The sequence below is a fragment of the Chiloscyllium punctatum genome, chromosome 25 (genome assembly GCF_047496795.1).
Source record: "Chiloscyllium punctatum isolate Juve2018m chromosome 25, sChiPun1.3, whole genome shotgun sequence".
NCBI classification, from domain to species: domain Eukaryota; kingdom Metazoa; phylum Chordata; class Chondrichthyes; order Orectolobiformes; family Hemiscylliidae; genus Chiloscyllium; species Chiloscyllium punctatum.
In genome coordinates this window covers 28,238,536-28,251,863 of record NC_092763.1, presented here as the reverse complement: position 1 = coordinate 28,251,863, position 13,328 = coordinate 28,238,536, and the positions used below count along the sequence as shown (strand labels likewise).

The following is a 13,328-nucleotide window of genomic DNA, read 5'->3' as shown; positions in this document are numbered from 1 at the left end:
GTTTCATCTGTGTGTGTTCCACAGTGATGAGAAAAGATGTGGGGTTATTCTCTGTACAATATGCAGCATTATTTGCAAGTACTCATACTGAAGCAGTTCATGTCCATAAGCAACAAGACCTGGATAACATCCAGGCTTGGGTTAACAAGTGACAAATAATATTTGAACCACAAACTCTCAAGACAGTGACCAACTCCAAAAAAGAGGAAATCTGATCATTGCCATTCTCCTGCTTTCTCCCTGTAACCCTTGATCCCCTTGACAGTCAAGAACCTCTGTCTTAATTATACTCCGTGACCTGGCCTCCACAGCCTCCTGTGGCAATGAATTCCACAGAATCATCACTCTCTGGCGGAAGAAGTTTCTCCTCATCTCCATTCTTAGAGCGAATTATACAATGAATGGAAGAGCCTTGGGAAAAGTTGATGGGCAGAGAGATATGGGCGTGCAGGCCTATTGTACCCTGTAGGTTGCTGCACAGGTGGATAGTGGTCAAGAAGGCATATAGTATGCTTGCATTCATCAAACGGGGTATTGAGTATAAGAGCTGGCGAGTCATGTTAAAATTGTACAAGACATTGGTTCGGCTGCATTTAGAATATTGTGTACAGTTATGGTTGCCACATTACCAAAGGATGTGGACACTTTGGAGAGGGTGCAGAGAAGGTTTACGAGGATGTTGCCTGGTATGGAAGGTGCTAGCTATGAAGAGAGGTTGAGTAGGTTAGGTTTATTTTCACTAGAGAAAAGGAGATTGAGGGGAGGTTAAGGTTTACAAAATCATGAAGGGTATAGACAGGGTGGATAGAGACAAGCTTTTTCCCAGGGTGAAGGATTCAATAACGAGAGGTTATGCTTTCAAAGTAAGAGTGGAAAGTTTAAGAGGGATACACGCGGTAAGTACTTCACACACAGGGTGGTGGGTGTTTGGAACACATTGCCAGCAGAGGTGGTAGAGGCAGGCACGGTAGATTCATTTAAGACGCGTCTGGACAGGTACGTGAGTAGGTGGGGAGCAGAGGGATACAGATGCTTAGGAATTGACCGACACGTTTAGACAATACATTTGGATTGTCTCAGGCTTTGAGGGCTGAAGGGCCTGTTCCTGGGCTGTAAATTTTCTTTGTTGTGCCCTCAGGTGCTAGTTTTTCCTGCCAGTGGAAATATCTTCCCAATGTCCACTCTGTCTAGGCTGTTGAGTATTCAGTAAGTTTCAATTAGATCCTATTTACCGCATGCACGCAGACGCACCTTTTAAACGGAGTTTGGTCCAGAGTACTGAAACGTTCCTCCTTTGGTAAGCCTTTCGCTCCTGGGTCCATTCTCGTGAACCTCCTCTGGACCCACTCCAGGGTCAGTACATCCTTCCTGAGGTATGAGACCCAAACTTACTCATAGTACTCTAAATGTGGTCTACCCAGAGCTTATAAAGCCTCAGAAATACATCTCTGCTTTTATATTCTAGTCTTCTTGAAGCAAGGCAAATACAATGCTGACATTTACTAACTACCAACTCATCCTGCAAGTTTACCTGACTATAATCCTGGACTTGGACTCCGAAGTCTCTTTGCACTTCAGATTTCTAAATTTAGAAAATATTCCCTCTCTACTTTTCCCTCCAAAGTGCATGACCTGACACTTTCCTCTGTTGTATTCCATCTGCCACTTCTTTACTCACTCTCCTTACCTGTCTAAATCCTTCCGGAGCCTCTCTGTCCCTCTATCTGTCTTTGTATCATCTGCAAATTTGGCCAGAATGCCATCAGTTCCTTCAATACTGACCCTTGTGGAACACCACCAGACACTGGCTTCCATCCTGAGAACATAGAACAGTAGAGGCCAGTACAGGCCCTTTGGCCCTCAATGTTGTGCTGGCCTTTTATCCTACTCTAAGGTCAGACTAACCTACATACCCTTCATTGTACTAACTTCCAGGTGCCTATCCAAGAGTCGTTTAAATGTCCCTAATGTATCTGATTCTACTCCCACCGCTGGCAGTCCATTCCACGCACACATCACTCTGCATAAAGAAGCCTACCTCTGATATCTCCCCTAAACTTTCCTCCAATTAGTTTAAAACTATGCCCCCTCGTGATAGACATTTCTGCCGTGAGGAAAAAGTCTCTGGCTATCCACTCTATCTATGCCTCCCAGCACCTTGTACACCTCCATCAAGTCACCTCTCGTTTTTCTTCATTCCAATGAGAAAAGCATTACCTCCTTCAACCTTGTTTCATAAGACATGCCCTCCAGTCCAGACAGCATCCTGGTAAATCTCTGCTGCACCGTTTCTAAAATTTTCACATCTTTCCTATAATAAGGCGATCAAAACTGAAGACAATATTCCAAGTGTGGTCTAACCAGCACTCAATAGTGCTGCAGAATAACCTCTTCCTTAAACTCAACTTCTAGAAGAAAGTGAGGACTGCAGATGCTGGAGATTAGAGCTGAAAATGTGTTGCTGGAAAAGCGCAGCATCCAAGGTGCAGGGGAATTGAAGTTTCGGGCATGAGCCCTTCTTCAGGAATGAGGAAAGTGTGCCAAGCGGGCTAAGATAAAAGGTAGGGAGGAAGGACTTGGGGGAGGGGCGTTGGAAATGCGATAGTTGGAAGAAGGTCAAGGTGAGGGTGATAGGCTGGAGTGGGGGTGGGGGCGGAGAGGTCAGGAAGAAGATTGCAGGTTAGGAAGGTGGTGCTGAGTTCGAGGGTTGGGACTGAGAAGGTGGGGGGAAGGGGAAACGAGGAAACTGGAGAAATCTGAGTTCATCCCATGTGGTTGGAGGGTTCATAGGCGGAAGCTGAGGCGCTCTTCCTCCAGCCGTCATGTTGCTATGGTCTGGCGATGGAGGAGTCCAAGGACCTGCATGTCCTTGGTGGAGTGGGAGGGGGAGTTGAAGTGTTGAGCCACGGGGTGATTGGGTTGGTTGGTCCGGGTGTCCCAGAGGTGTTCTCTGAAACGCTCGCAAGTAAGCAGCCTGTCTCCCCAATATAGAGGAGGCCACATCGGGTGCAGCTGATGCAGTAAATGATGTGTGTGGAGGTGCAGGTGAATTTATGGCGGGTATGGAAGGATCCCTTGGGGCCTTGGAGGGAAGTAAGGGGGGAGGTGTGGGCGCAAGTTTTGCATTTCTTGCAGTTGCAGGGGATGGTGCCGGGAGTAGGTTGGGTAGGTGGAGGGTGTGGACCTGACGAGGGAGTCACGGAGGGAGTGGTCTTTTCGGAACGCTGATAGGGGAGGGGAGGGAAATATATCGCTGGTGGTGGAGTCCGTTTGGAGGTGGCGGAAATGACGACGGATGATACGATGTATATGGAGGTTGGTGGGGTGGTAGGTGAGGACCAGTGAGGTTCTGTCCTGATGGCGATTGGAGGGGCGGGGCTCCAGGGCGGAGGAGTGGGAAGTGGAGGAGATGCGGTGGAGAGCATCACCAATCACGTCTGGGGCGAAATTGCGGTCTTTGAAGAAGGAGGCCATCTGGGTTGTGCGGTATTGGAACTGGTTCTCCTGGGAGCAGATGCAGCAGAGACGAAGGAATTGGGAATATCGGATGGCGTTTTTACAGGGGGCAGCGTGGGAGGAGGTGAGGTCTAGGTAGCTGTGGGAGTCGGTCAGTTTATAGTAAATGTCCGTGTTGATTCGGTCGCGCAAGATAGAAATAGAGAGATCTAGGAAGGGGAGGGAGGAGTCTGAGACAGTCCAGGTAAATTTGAGGTCGGGGTGGAAGATGTTGGTAAAGTGGATGAACTGTTCAACCTCCTCGTGGGAGCACGAGTTAGTGCTGATACAGTCATTGATGTAGCGGAGGAAAAGGTGGGGTGTGGTGCCAGTGTAGCTGCGGAAGATGGACTGTTCCACATATCCTACGAAGCGGCAGGCATAGCTGGGGCCCAGGAGTAGCCATGAACTGACTGAACTGGTCCTCACTCTGAACAACTTCTCTTTCCAATCCTCCCAATTCCTCCAAACCAAAGGAGTAGCCATGGGCCCCACCTATGCCTGCCTCTTCGTAGGATATGTGGAACACTCCATCTTCCGCAGCTACACTGGCACCGCCCCCACCTTTTCCTCCACTACATCGATGACTGTATCGGTGCTGCCTCATGCTCCCGCGAGGAGGTTGAACAGTTCATCCACTTTACCAACACCTTCCACCCCAACCTCCAATTTACCTGGACCATCTCCGACTCTTCCCTCCCCTTCCTAGACCTCTCTATTTCTATCTCGGGTGACCGAATCAACATGGACATTTACTATAAACTGACCGACTCCCACAGCTACCTAGGCTACACCTCCCACCCTGCCCCCTGTAAAAAGCGCCATCCCATATTCCCAATTCCTTCGTCTCTGCCGCATCTGCTCCCCGGAGGACCAGTTCCAATACCGTACAACCCAGATGGCCTCCTTCTTCAAAGACCACAATTTCCGCCCCCCCCCCCCCCCCCCCCCCGCCCCCGACGTGATTGGCGATGCTCTCCACCGCATCTCCTCCGCCCTGGAGCCCCGCCCCTCCAATCGCCACCAGGATAGAATCCCACTGGTCCTCACCTACCACCCCACCAGCCTCCATATACATCGTATCATTCGTCGTCATTTCCGCCACCTCCAAACGGACCCCACCACCAGGGATATATTTCCGTCCCCTCCCCTATCAGCGTTCCGAAAAGACCAGTCCCTCCGTGACTCCCTCGTCAGGTCCACACCCCTCACCAACCTAACCTCCACACCCGGCACCTTCCCCTGCAACTGCAAGAAATGCAAAACTTGTGCCCACACCTTCCCCCTTACTTCCCTCCATATCCGCCACAAATTCACCTGCACCCCCACACACACCACTTGCTGCATCCGCTGCATCCGATGTGGCCTCCTCTATATTGGGGAGACTGGCCGCCTACTTGTGGAACGTTTCCGCGAACACCTCTGGGACACCCGGACCAACCAACACAACCACCCCGTGGCTCAACACTTCAACTCCTCCTCCCACTCCACCAAGGACATGCAGGTCCTTGGACTCCTCCATCGCCAGACCATAGCAACACGACGGCTGGAGGAAGAGCGCCTCATCTTCCGCCTATGAACCCTCCAACCACATGGGATGAATTCAGATTTCTCCAGTTTCCTCATTTCCCCTCCCCCCACCTTATCTCAGTCCCAACCCTCGAACTCAGCACCACCTTCCTAACCTGCAATCTTCTTCCTGACCTCTCCGCCCCCACCCCCATTCTGGCCTATCACCCTCACCTTGACCTTCTTCCAACTATCGCATTTCCAACGCCCCTCCCCCAAGTCCCTCCCTACCTTTTATCTTAGCTCGCTTGGCACACTTTCCTCATTCCTGAAGAAGGGCTCATGCCCGAAACGTCGATTTCCCCCTGCTCCTTGGATGCTGCCTGACCTGCTGCGCTTTTCCAGCAACACATTTTCAGCTTAAACTCAACTTGCCTGTTAATGAAAACTAACACCCCATACGCCTTCATAACAACCCTATCAACCTGGTTGGCAACTTTGAGGGATCTATGGACATGGACTCAAAGATCCCTCTATTGTTCTATACTGCCAGGAATCCTGCTTTTAACCCTGCATTTTGCATTCAAATTCAACCTTCCAAAGTAAATAATTTCACAGTTTTCCAGGTTGAACTCTACCTGCCATTTCTCAGCCCAGTTCTGTATCCTGTCAATTGCAACCTACAACAGCCCTCCACAACTCCACCAACCTTCGTGTCATTAGCAAACTTACAAACTCACCTTTCCTTATCCAAGTCATTTATAAAAATCACAAAGAGCAGAGCTCCTGTAACAGATTCCTGCAGTACACCACTGGTTTCCAAGCTGAATACTTTCCATCTACCACCACCCTATGTCTTCTATGGGCCAAGCAATTTGTATCCAGACTGCCAGAATTCCCTGTATTCTATGCTGCCTTACATTCTGAATGAACCTACCATAAGGAGCCTACCATAACTTATCAAATGCCTTGCTAAAATTCATGTACACCACATCAAGTGCTCTACCTTCAATGTGTTTTGTCACACCCTCAAAGAATTCAATAAGATTTGTGTGGCATGACCTGCCTCTCTCAAAACCATGCTGACTATCTCTAATGGTTTTCCAAATAATCATAAATCCTGTCTCTCAGAATCCTTTCCAATAATTTGCCCACCAATGATGTAAGACTGGCTGGTCTGTAATTCCCAGGATTATCTCTGTTCCCTTTCTTGAACAAGGGAACAGAGATTTGCCACCCTCGAATCATCTGCCAGTACTCCAATGAGCCGCTGCAGTTACTTCCCTCGCTTCCTGGCCTAACTTAGTGTATATCCTGTCTAACCCAGGCGCTTTATCTATCCTTAGGTTTCTCAAAATTTCAAGGACATCCTCCTTCCTAATATCAACCTGTTCTAGCATATCAGTCTGTTTCACGCTGACCTCACAAATGTCAAGGTCCCCCTCAGAAGTGAATACTGAAGTAAAGGACCTCCCCTGCCACCTCCGACTCCAGGCGTAAGTTCCCTGCACTAACCCTGATTAGCCCTATCCTCACTCTGACCGTCCTTTTGTTCCTCTCATAAGCCTTGGGGTTTTCCTTAATCCTTCCTGCTAGAGCTTTTACATGCCCCTTTCTAGCTCTTCTAAGTCGATTCGTGAGTTCCTCTCTGCTACCTTGTAGCCCTTTAGAGCCCTGTCTGATCCTTTCCTCCTCAACCCTAAGTAAGCTTCCTTCTTCCTCTTGACTAGATGTTCCACTTGATCTGCGTTCAATCCTCTTGACTAGATGTTCCACATCCCTTGTTACCCAAAATTCCTTCACCCTACCATCCCTTTATTGCCTCAGTGCTGGACAGGTTTGTCCAGCACTATCAGCAGGTGCTTCCTGAACAATCTCCACATTTCTATCATGCATTTCCCTGAGAACGTCTGTTCCTAATTTAGGCACCCCAGTTCCTGCCTTATAGCATTGTAATTCCTCCTCCCCCAATTAAATACTTCCCCATACAGTCTGCTCCTATCCCTCTCCATGAGTATAGTAAAGGTCAGGGAGTTGTGCCCCAGACCGCTCTCCCTGCAAAATAGAGGCCACTGATTCTATGAGATAAGAATTTAAGTGGGAAATGTATCTTCCTGGCAGTACCCCAGTCCTTACTCTCATCGTTCCTGCTGCTACAAAATGGAGGCCACTTTTATCCCCACTCTGTTTTCTGGCCAGACAGCCAATCTTCTATCCATGCTAGCACCTTGCCTCTCACACCATGCATCCTTACCTTACTCAGTAGCCTCCTGTGTGGCACCATGTCATAGGCTTTCTAGAAGTCCAGGTAGATAACGTCCATTGGCTCTCCTTTGCTGAACTTGCTTGTTACCTCCTCAAAGAATTGTAACAGATTTGTCAGGCATGACCTCCCCTTGAATAAACCATGCTCACCTTTCCTGTTTTACCAAGCACTTGCAAATGTTTAGAAATCTCCTCCTTCATAATTGACTCTTAAATCTTACGAATGACAATTAGCCTGTAATTTCCTGTCTTTTGCTTTACTCCCTTCTTAAATGGGGTGACATGAGCGATTTTCCAGTTCTCTGGGACCTTCCCTGACTCCATTGATTTCTGAAAGATCGCCACTCATGCCTCCACTATCTCCTCAGCCAGCTTCAGAACTCTGGGGTGTAATCCATTTGGTCCAGGTGATTTACCCACCTTGAGACCTTTCAGTTTTTGTTTAGCACCTTCTCCTTGGTGATGGCCACCATACTCATCTCTGTCCCACCCTGTCCCAGATTCTCTTGAACTTTTGGGCTATTACTCATGTCTTCCACCGTTGAGACTGGCACAAAGTACTTGTTCAGTTCCTCTGCAACTTCTGTGTTCTCCATTACTACAGCGGTCCATTTTTGCCTCCCCTTTCCCCTTGGTATGTTTAAACATCCTGACTTGGAAATGTATTGCTGTTCCTTCAGTGTCGCTGGCTCTCTAATATTATGATGGATGTCCCTACACCCCAAGAACTGCAGAGTACCTGTTTGCCCAATGGAGCAAGTGTTGTAAACAAAAACTGAAATTGCTGGGAAGGCTCAGCAAGTCTGGCAGCATGTGTGGAGGGAAATCGGAGTTAACGTTTCAAGTCCGATGATCTTTCCTTTAGCTCTAAACGTTAACTCTGCATTCTCTAGAACAAGAATATACAATTAAATTCATATCCATAACAATGACAGACTATCCATTGCTCACTGATGACCAGTTTTGGTCCACCAGGGCCACTCTGCTCCTGACCTAATTCCAAACTTGGTTCGAACAGAAGTGCTGAATTCCAGAGATGAGGTGACAGTGGCAAACCTTAACATTAGGATTGGATTCAGCGGAGTCTGACATCAAGGAACCCCCAGCAAAACTGGAATCGATGGCAATCTGAAGCATACTCCCTGCTGGTTGGAGTCATTCCTGGCATATAGGAGATGATTGTGGTTGGTGGAGATCAGTCATCTCAGCTCCAGGACTTTTCTGCTGGGTAGTGTCCTCGATCCATCAATCTTCAGCTGCTTTATCAGTGATTTTTTTCCCTCCACTATTAGGCCAGAAGTAGGAATGTTCACTGATTGCGCAACGTTCAGTGCCATTTGTGACTCCTCAAACTTAAGTGGCTTGTCTGTCCACCATCTACAAGGCACAATCGGGGGTGTGATAGAGTACTCCATATTTGCCTGTATGGTGCATCTCCAACAACACTGAGAAGCTTGCTATCTTTTTTGGCAAAGCAACCCATTTGATTGGCACCAAATCCATAAGCATCTACTTCCTCTAACACTGATGTTCATTAGCAGCAGTGTAAATATTTACAAGGTACACTACAGAAATTTACCAACTATCCTGAAACATTATCTCCAAACCCATGACCACTTCCATCTAGAAGCATGGGGACTCCATCACCTGCAAGATCCCCTACAAGCCACTCCCTATCCTGATGTGGAAATACATTACTGTTCCTGGGTCAAAATACTGGAAATTCCTCTCTAGGGCATTGCTGTAGGTCTACCTATAGCAAGTTCAGGAATCTCAAGGACAACTACTGACTGACAGTGAATGCTAGTGAAGCCATGTCCCACCAGTGAATTAAGAAATGCAGGACATTGGTTTTTCATTTAGGAGAAAGTGAGGACTGCAGATGCTGGAGATCCGAGCTTAAAAATGTGTTGCTGGAACAGCGCAGCAGGTCAGGCAGCATCAAAGGAGCAGGAGAATCGAAGTTTCGGGCATAAGCCTGAAAGAAGGGCTTATGCCCAAAACGTCGATTCTCCTGCACCTGCTGTGCTTTTCCAGCAGCACATTTTTAAGCTTTGGTTTATCATTTGTCCCTATATCCCTGTCCTGTCACTCCGCACTACCTTGCTCATTCTGGCCTACAGTACTCTGCTGCAGTGGCCATTCTGGCCTAGAGCAGTATTATCTCACTTCAAATGACATGTTTTGTTTGGTTTTTAATTTTCTAATTTAAGGGAATTGTTTGGCCTGTCAGCTCCTTACCAGCTATTTGTAGAAAGATGTAATAAATTAAGCCCATTCTGCTGAAACATCCTACAAGTTTATATTCCCCTTGTGTCTGTCCAATATTCTTCTGAAACCGTGACCGTTTCCACCCCTCAACCCCACGCACTCAATCTTACACCTCACTAAAAAGGCAGGGAATTCCAAGTTATGCTGACCTACCTGCCACTTGACACAAGCAGCTCTTCTGTCTTCCTGGATGCTCAACTGCTACTCCGCTGCCCCTCAAGCTCAGAAAACCTGGAGCTACTGGAGTCGCATCTCACACGTATCCTCAGTATCCAGGAAATTTTATAAACTTACCAAATGGCTCAAGAATTGCTGCAACCAGTCACAGCTGCTCATTGATTACCCAAAGAAAAAAGTCCCTTCTATCTTTTACACATTAATTACAATTTGAAAAATTAACTTGTTGAAGTGTTATAATTTTTAATAATTGAGCTTAAATTTAGTTCTGTATTTTGAGTCAGAGTCGTAAAGGTGTACAGCATGGAAACAGACCCTTTGGTCCAACTCGTCCATGCCGACCAGATGCCCCAACCCAATCTAGTCCCACCTGCCAGCACCCACCAGCTTATATCCCTCCAAACCCTTCCTATTCATATACCCATCCAGCTGCCTTTTAAATGTTGCAATGCTTTCTATTCCTAATTTAAGCCATTGACCTGGTTTTTAAAAACCTAACACTACCTGAATCATCATCTGCCTCTTTTTGATAACCTATTAATCTGGCCTGAACTGTATTCACTGCACAAGAAAATGGAGTTAGGATGGAAATCACTGCTGTCATGGCAAGAGATAATAGCCTCTGTTTTACTTCTGTAGCTTCCACCTCTGCGGCCACAACCACCTGCAACACTGGCTTTTCTCTGGGACTGAAGACACCAGCAAGTTTCTCCCTCACACCAGGGCCTGCTGTGTCGGCTGCCAGTTCAAGCACCACAGCTGCCACAGCCACCACTGCTGTGGGCACTACTACTGCCGCCATTACCACCACCACTATTGCTCCTGTGGCTAGTAGGTAAGTGAAGCCATCAGCCAGCCTGCAGAACAGGAAAGAGTTTGCTATTGGATTTTCACTTCCCCTATGTTGGTGCACCATCTTTCCATCACTCTGCCTGTGTGTGTCGGTGGCCCTGTAATAATAGAACATAGAACATAGAACAATACAGCGCAGTACAGGCCCTTCGGCCCTCGATGTTGCGCCGATCAAAGCCCACCTAACCTACACTAACCCACTATCCTCCATATACCTATCCAATGCCCGCTTAAATACCCATAAAGAGGGAGAGTCCACTACTGCTACTGGCAGGGCATTCCATGATCTTACGACTCGCTGAGTGAAGAACCTACCCCTAATAAGGGGGGTGTATGAGTGTGGTGTCAAACTTCTCGAATATTGTTAAAGTTGCATTCATCCAGGCAAGTGGGGAGTATTGCACCTCACTCCTGGCCTATGCCATGTGGATGGGGAGTCAGAAGGCTAGCCGTTCACAGCAGGGTTCCTAGTCTATAATCTGCTATTTTTCACCACCGTATTTGTATGGCAAATCCAATTAAGTTCTGATGAATGGTAACTCCAACGATGTTGATAGTGGAGGATTCAGTGACAAAAACACTGTAGAATGTCAGGAGGCGATAGTTCGTCTGTCTTGTTGATGGTGGTCATTGTCTGGCATCTGTATAATTTGAATGTTACATGCCAGTTGTCTGTCCAGGCCTTGCTGAGACATCATAAATGATGCTGAACATTGTGCAGTGATCAACAAGTATCCCCATATTTGACTTTATAATGGAGAGAAGGTCAGTGAAGCAGCTGACAATTAGATGGAAGTTTAGAGAGGTTCACAAACTTGATAGTATGACATTCCTGTTTTCTGCTTTGTGTAGTCCCGATGCTTATTCCTATGCCTATGCCTATTCCTATCCCTATGCCTATTCCTGTTAGACATGTATTTACACAATCCAGTCACTTTCTCATCAATAGAAAAATGTTGAGGAACTGAGACTAATTTTGTTCAGTTCTGGTTGTCTCATTATTGGAAGGATGTGCAAGCTTTAGAGAGGAGACAGAGGAGATTTACCAGGATGTTTTTCTGGACTGGAGGCCATGTCTTATGAAGGAAAGTTGAGGGAGCTAGGGCTTTTCTGATTGGAGTGAAGAAGGATGAGATGTGACTTGATAGAGATGTAGATGATGATGAGCATAGCCAGAGACTTTTTCCCAAGGCAGAAATGGCTATCACGAGGGTGCATAATTTCAAGGTTATTGGAGGAAGGTGTGGGGAGATGTCAGAGGTAGGTTCTTTACTCGGAGAGTGGTGTGCATGGAATGCACTGCCAGAAGTGGTAGTGGAGTCGGATGCATTTGGGTCATTTAAGCGATTTTTGGATAGTCACCTGAAAAACCGCATAATGAAGGGTATATAGGTTAGTATGATCTTAGAGGAGGATAAAAGCTGGGCACAATATTGAGGGCTGAAGGGCCTGCACTCTGCTGTACTGTTCTGTGTTCTAACTAAAGGGTACATACTGTGGTCCAATTGCAGTAGCTGGAGAATGTTTGGGTACACTGCTCTAAATTGTGTTTGATGGGGATTTGGTTTTAGGGGAGGTGATCTAAATTGAAGCTGGTTTATGTTTTGCTGATAATTCCGTTTGCAGTACTCCTCCAGTAATGTCATATGCTCAACTGGAGAGTCTCATCAACAAGTGGAGTGTGGAGCTTGAAGACCAAGAGAAACAATTCCTTCACCAGGCCACCCAGGTCAATGCTTGGGACCGGATGCTAATCGAAAATGGAGAGAAGGTGAGCCAAATGCAGCCTGTCCGGCTGTACGCAATAGAATTGATCGTTATTCAAATTTGCCGCAAGGGGCGGGCTATCTTGCCCTCATGGTTATTTCTCTCTGCTCCTGGCAACCTCTAATCTAATTTGAATTGCTAAGCATCTTCAGCTAAGGTAGTTGAAGGTTAATGAAGAAGTAACTAATTATTAGCAATTGAGCAAGGAATTCATGTCTTTGTCCAGAATCTTTTTTTGAGTTTCTGATCACTTCTGTATCTACCCTTAAACAACTGCAGAGGCTGGTATCCTATCAACAAGTCACCCTTTATTTACTTTTGCACAGTAAACTGGCTTGGCCAGTAAGCTTGGCGTCAGACCCTGGAACTGAGGAGATTGTAAATCCCTCTTTGTATTTTTAATCTTTTTTTAATTAATGTTTATTTGCTGCAAACTCCAAAACCTGGTCTTAATGGTTTAATTTTTTGAATTATATATTTTTTCCTTTTTCTCAACTCCCACACTATCACCAAACAGCAGTAGTGTTTATTTTCCCCCAGCACCCATGCTGTGCGTGTGCAGGTGTAGGACACAGTGAAGAAACAACGAGTGCAGAAACCTTTATTGATATTCCACCAGCAGGAAGAAAAGAAACGTTTGCGTGACCAGTGATAAGCAGTGCTCTTCCCATCACACAGCAATGTCTAAGTGAACAAAAAAGTGAAAGGGAGGGCAGGGATCCAATCAAAATAGTGTTGGAGGGCGAAATAAAACACTTCATGCCATGCAGTGCCCACCTCTTCCTGAAAACTTCAAAGGTGATTGGTAGACGCCACATGCTCCTTCTCCAGGGACAGCTGGGCGTGAATGGTACTGGGGAAGAGGGGCAGGCAATCAGCCATCGCAACCCCCTCCATGGCCCGCTGCCTAGACCAGTTTATGGCCTGAGCAGGGGTTTGTGATCTGTTATTATGACAAATTTCTGTCCATAAAGGTACTGATGAAACTTCTT

The 13,328-nt window shown here is 46.9% G+C and overlaps 1 protein-coding gene across 1 annotated transcript in view; it reads left to right on the top strand.

Annotated features, from left to right (window-relative positions):
* Nucleotides 1–13,328, top strand: part of nup62l (nucleoporin 62 like) — a 56,425-nt gene that overhangs the window by 23,326 nt on the left and 19,771 nt on the right. The window contains exons 7-8 of the mRNA XM_072594891.1: nt 10,357–10,552; nt 12,196–12,340. Of these exons, the coding sequence (XP_072450992.1) occupies nt 10,357–10,552; nt 12,196–12,340 (341 nt within the window). The remainder of the gene's footprint in view (nt 1–10,356; nt 10,553–12,195; nt 12,341–13,328) is intronic.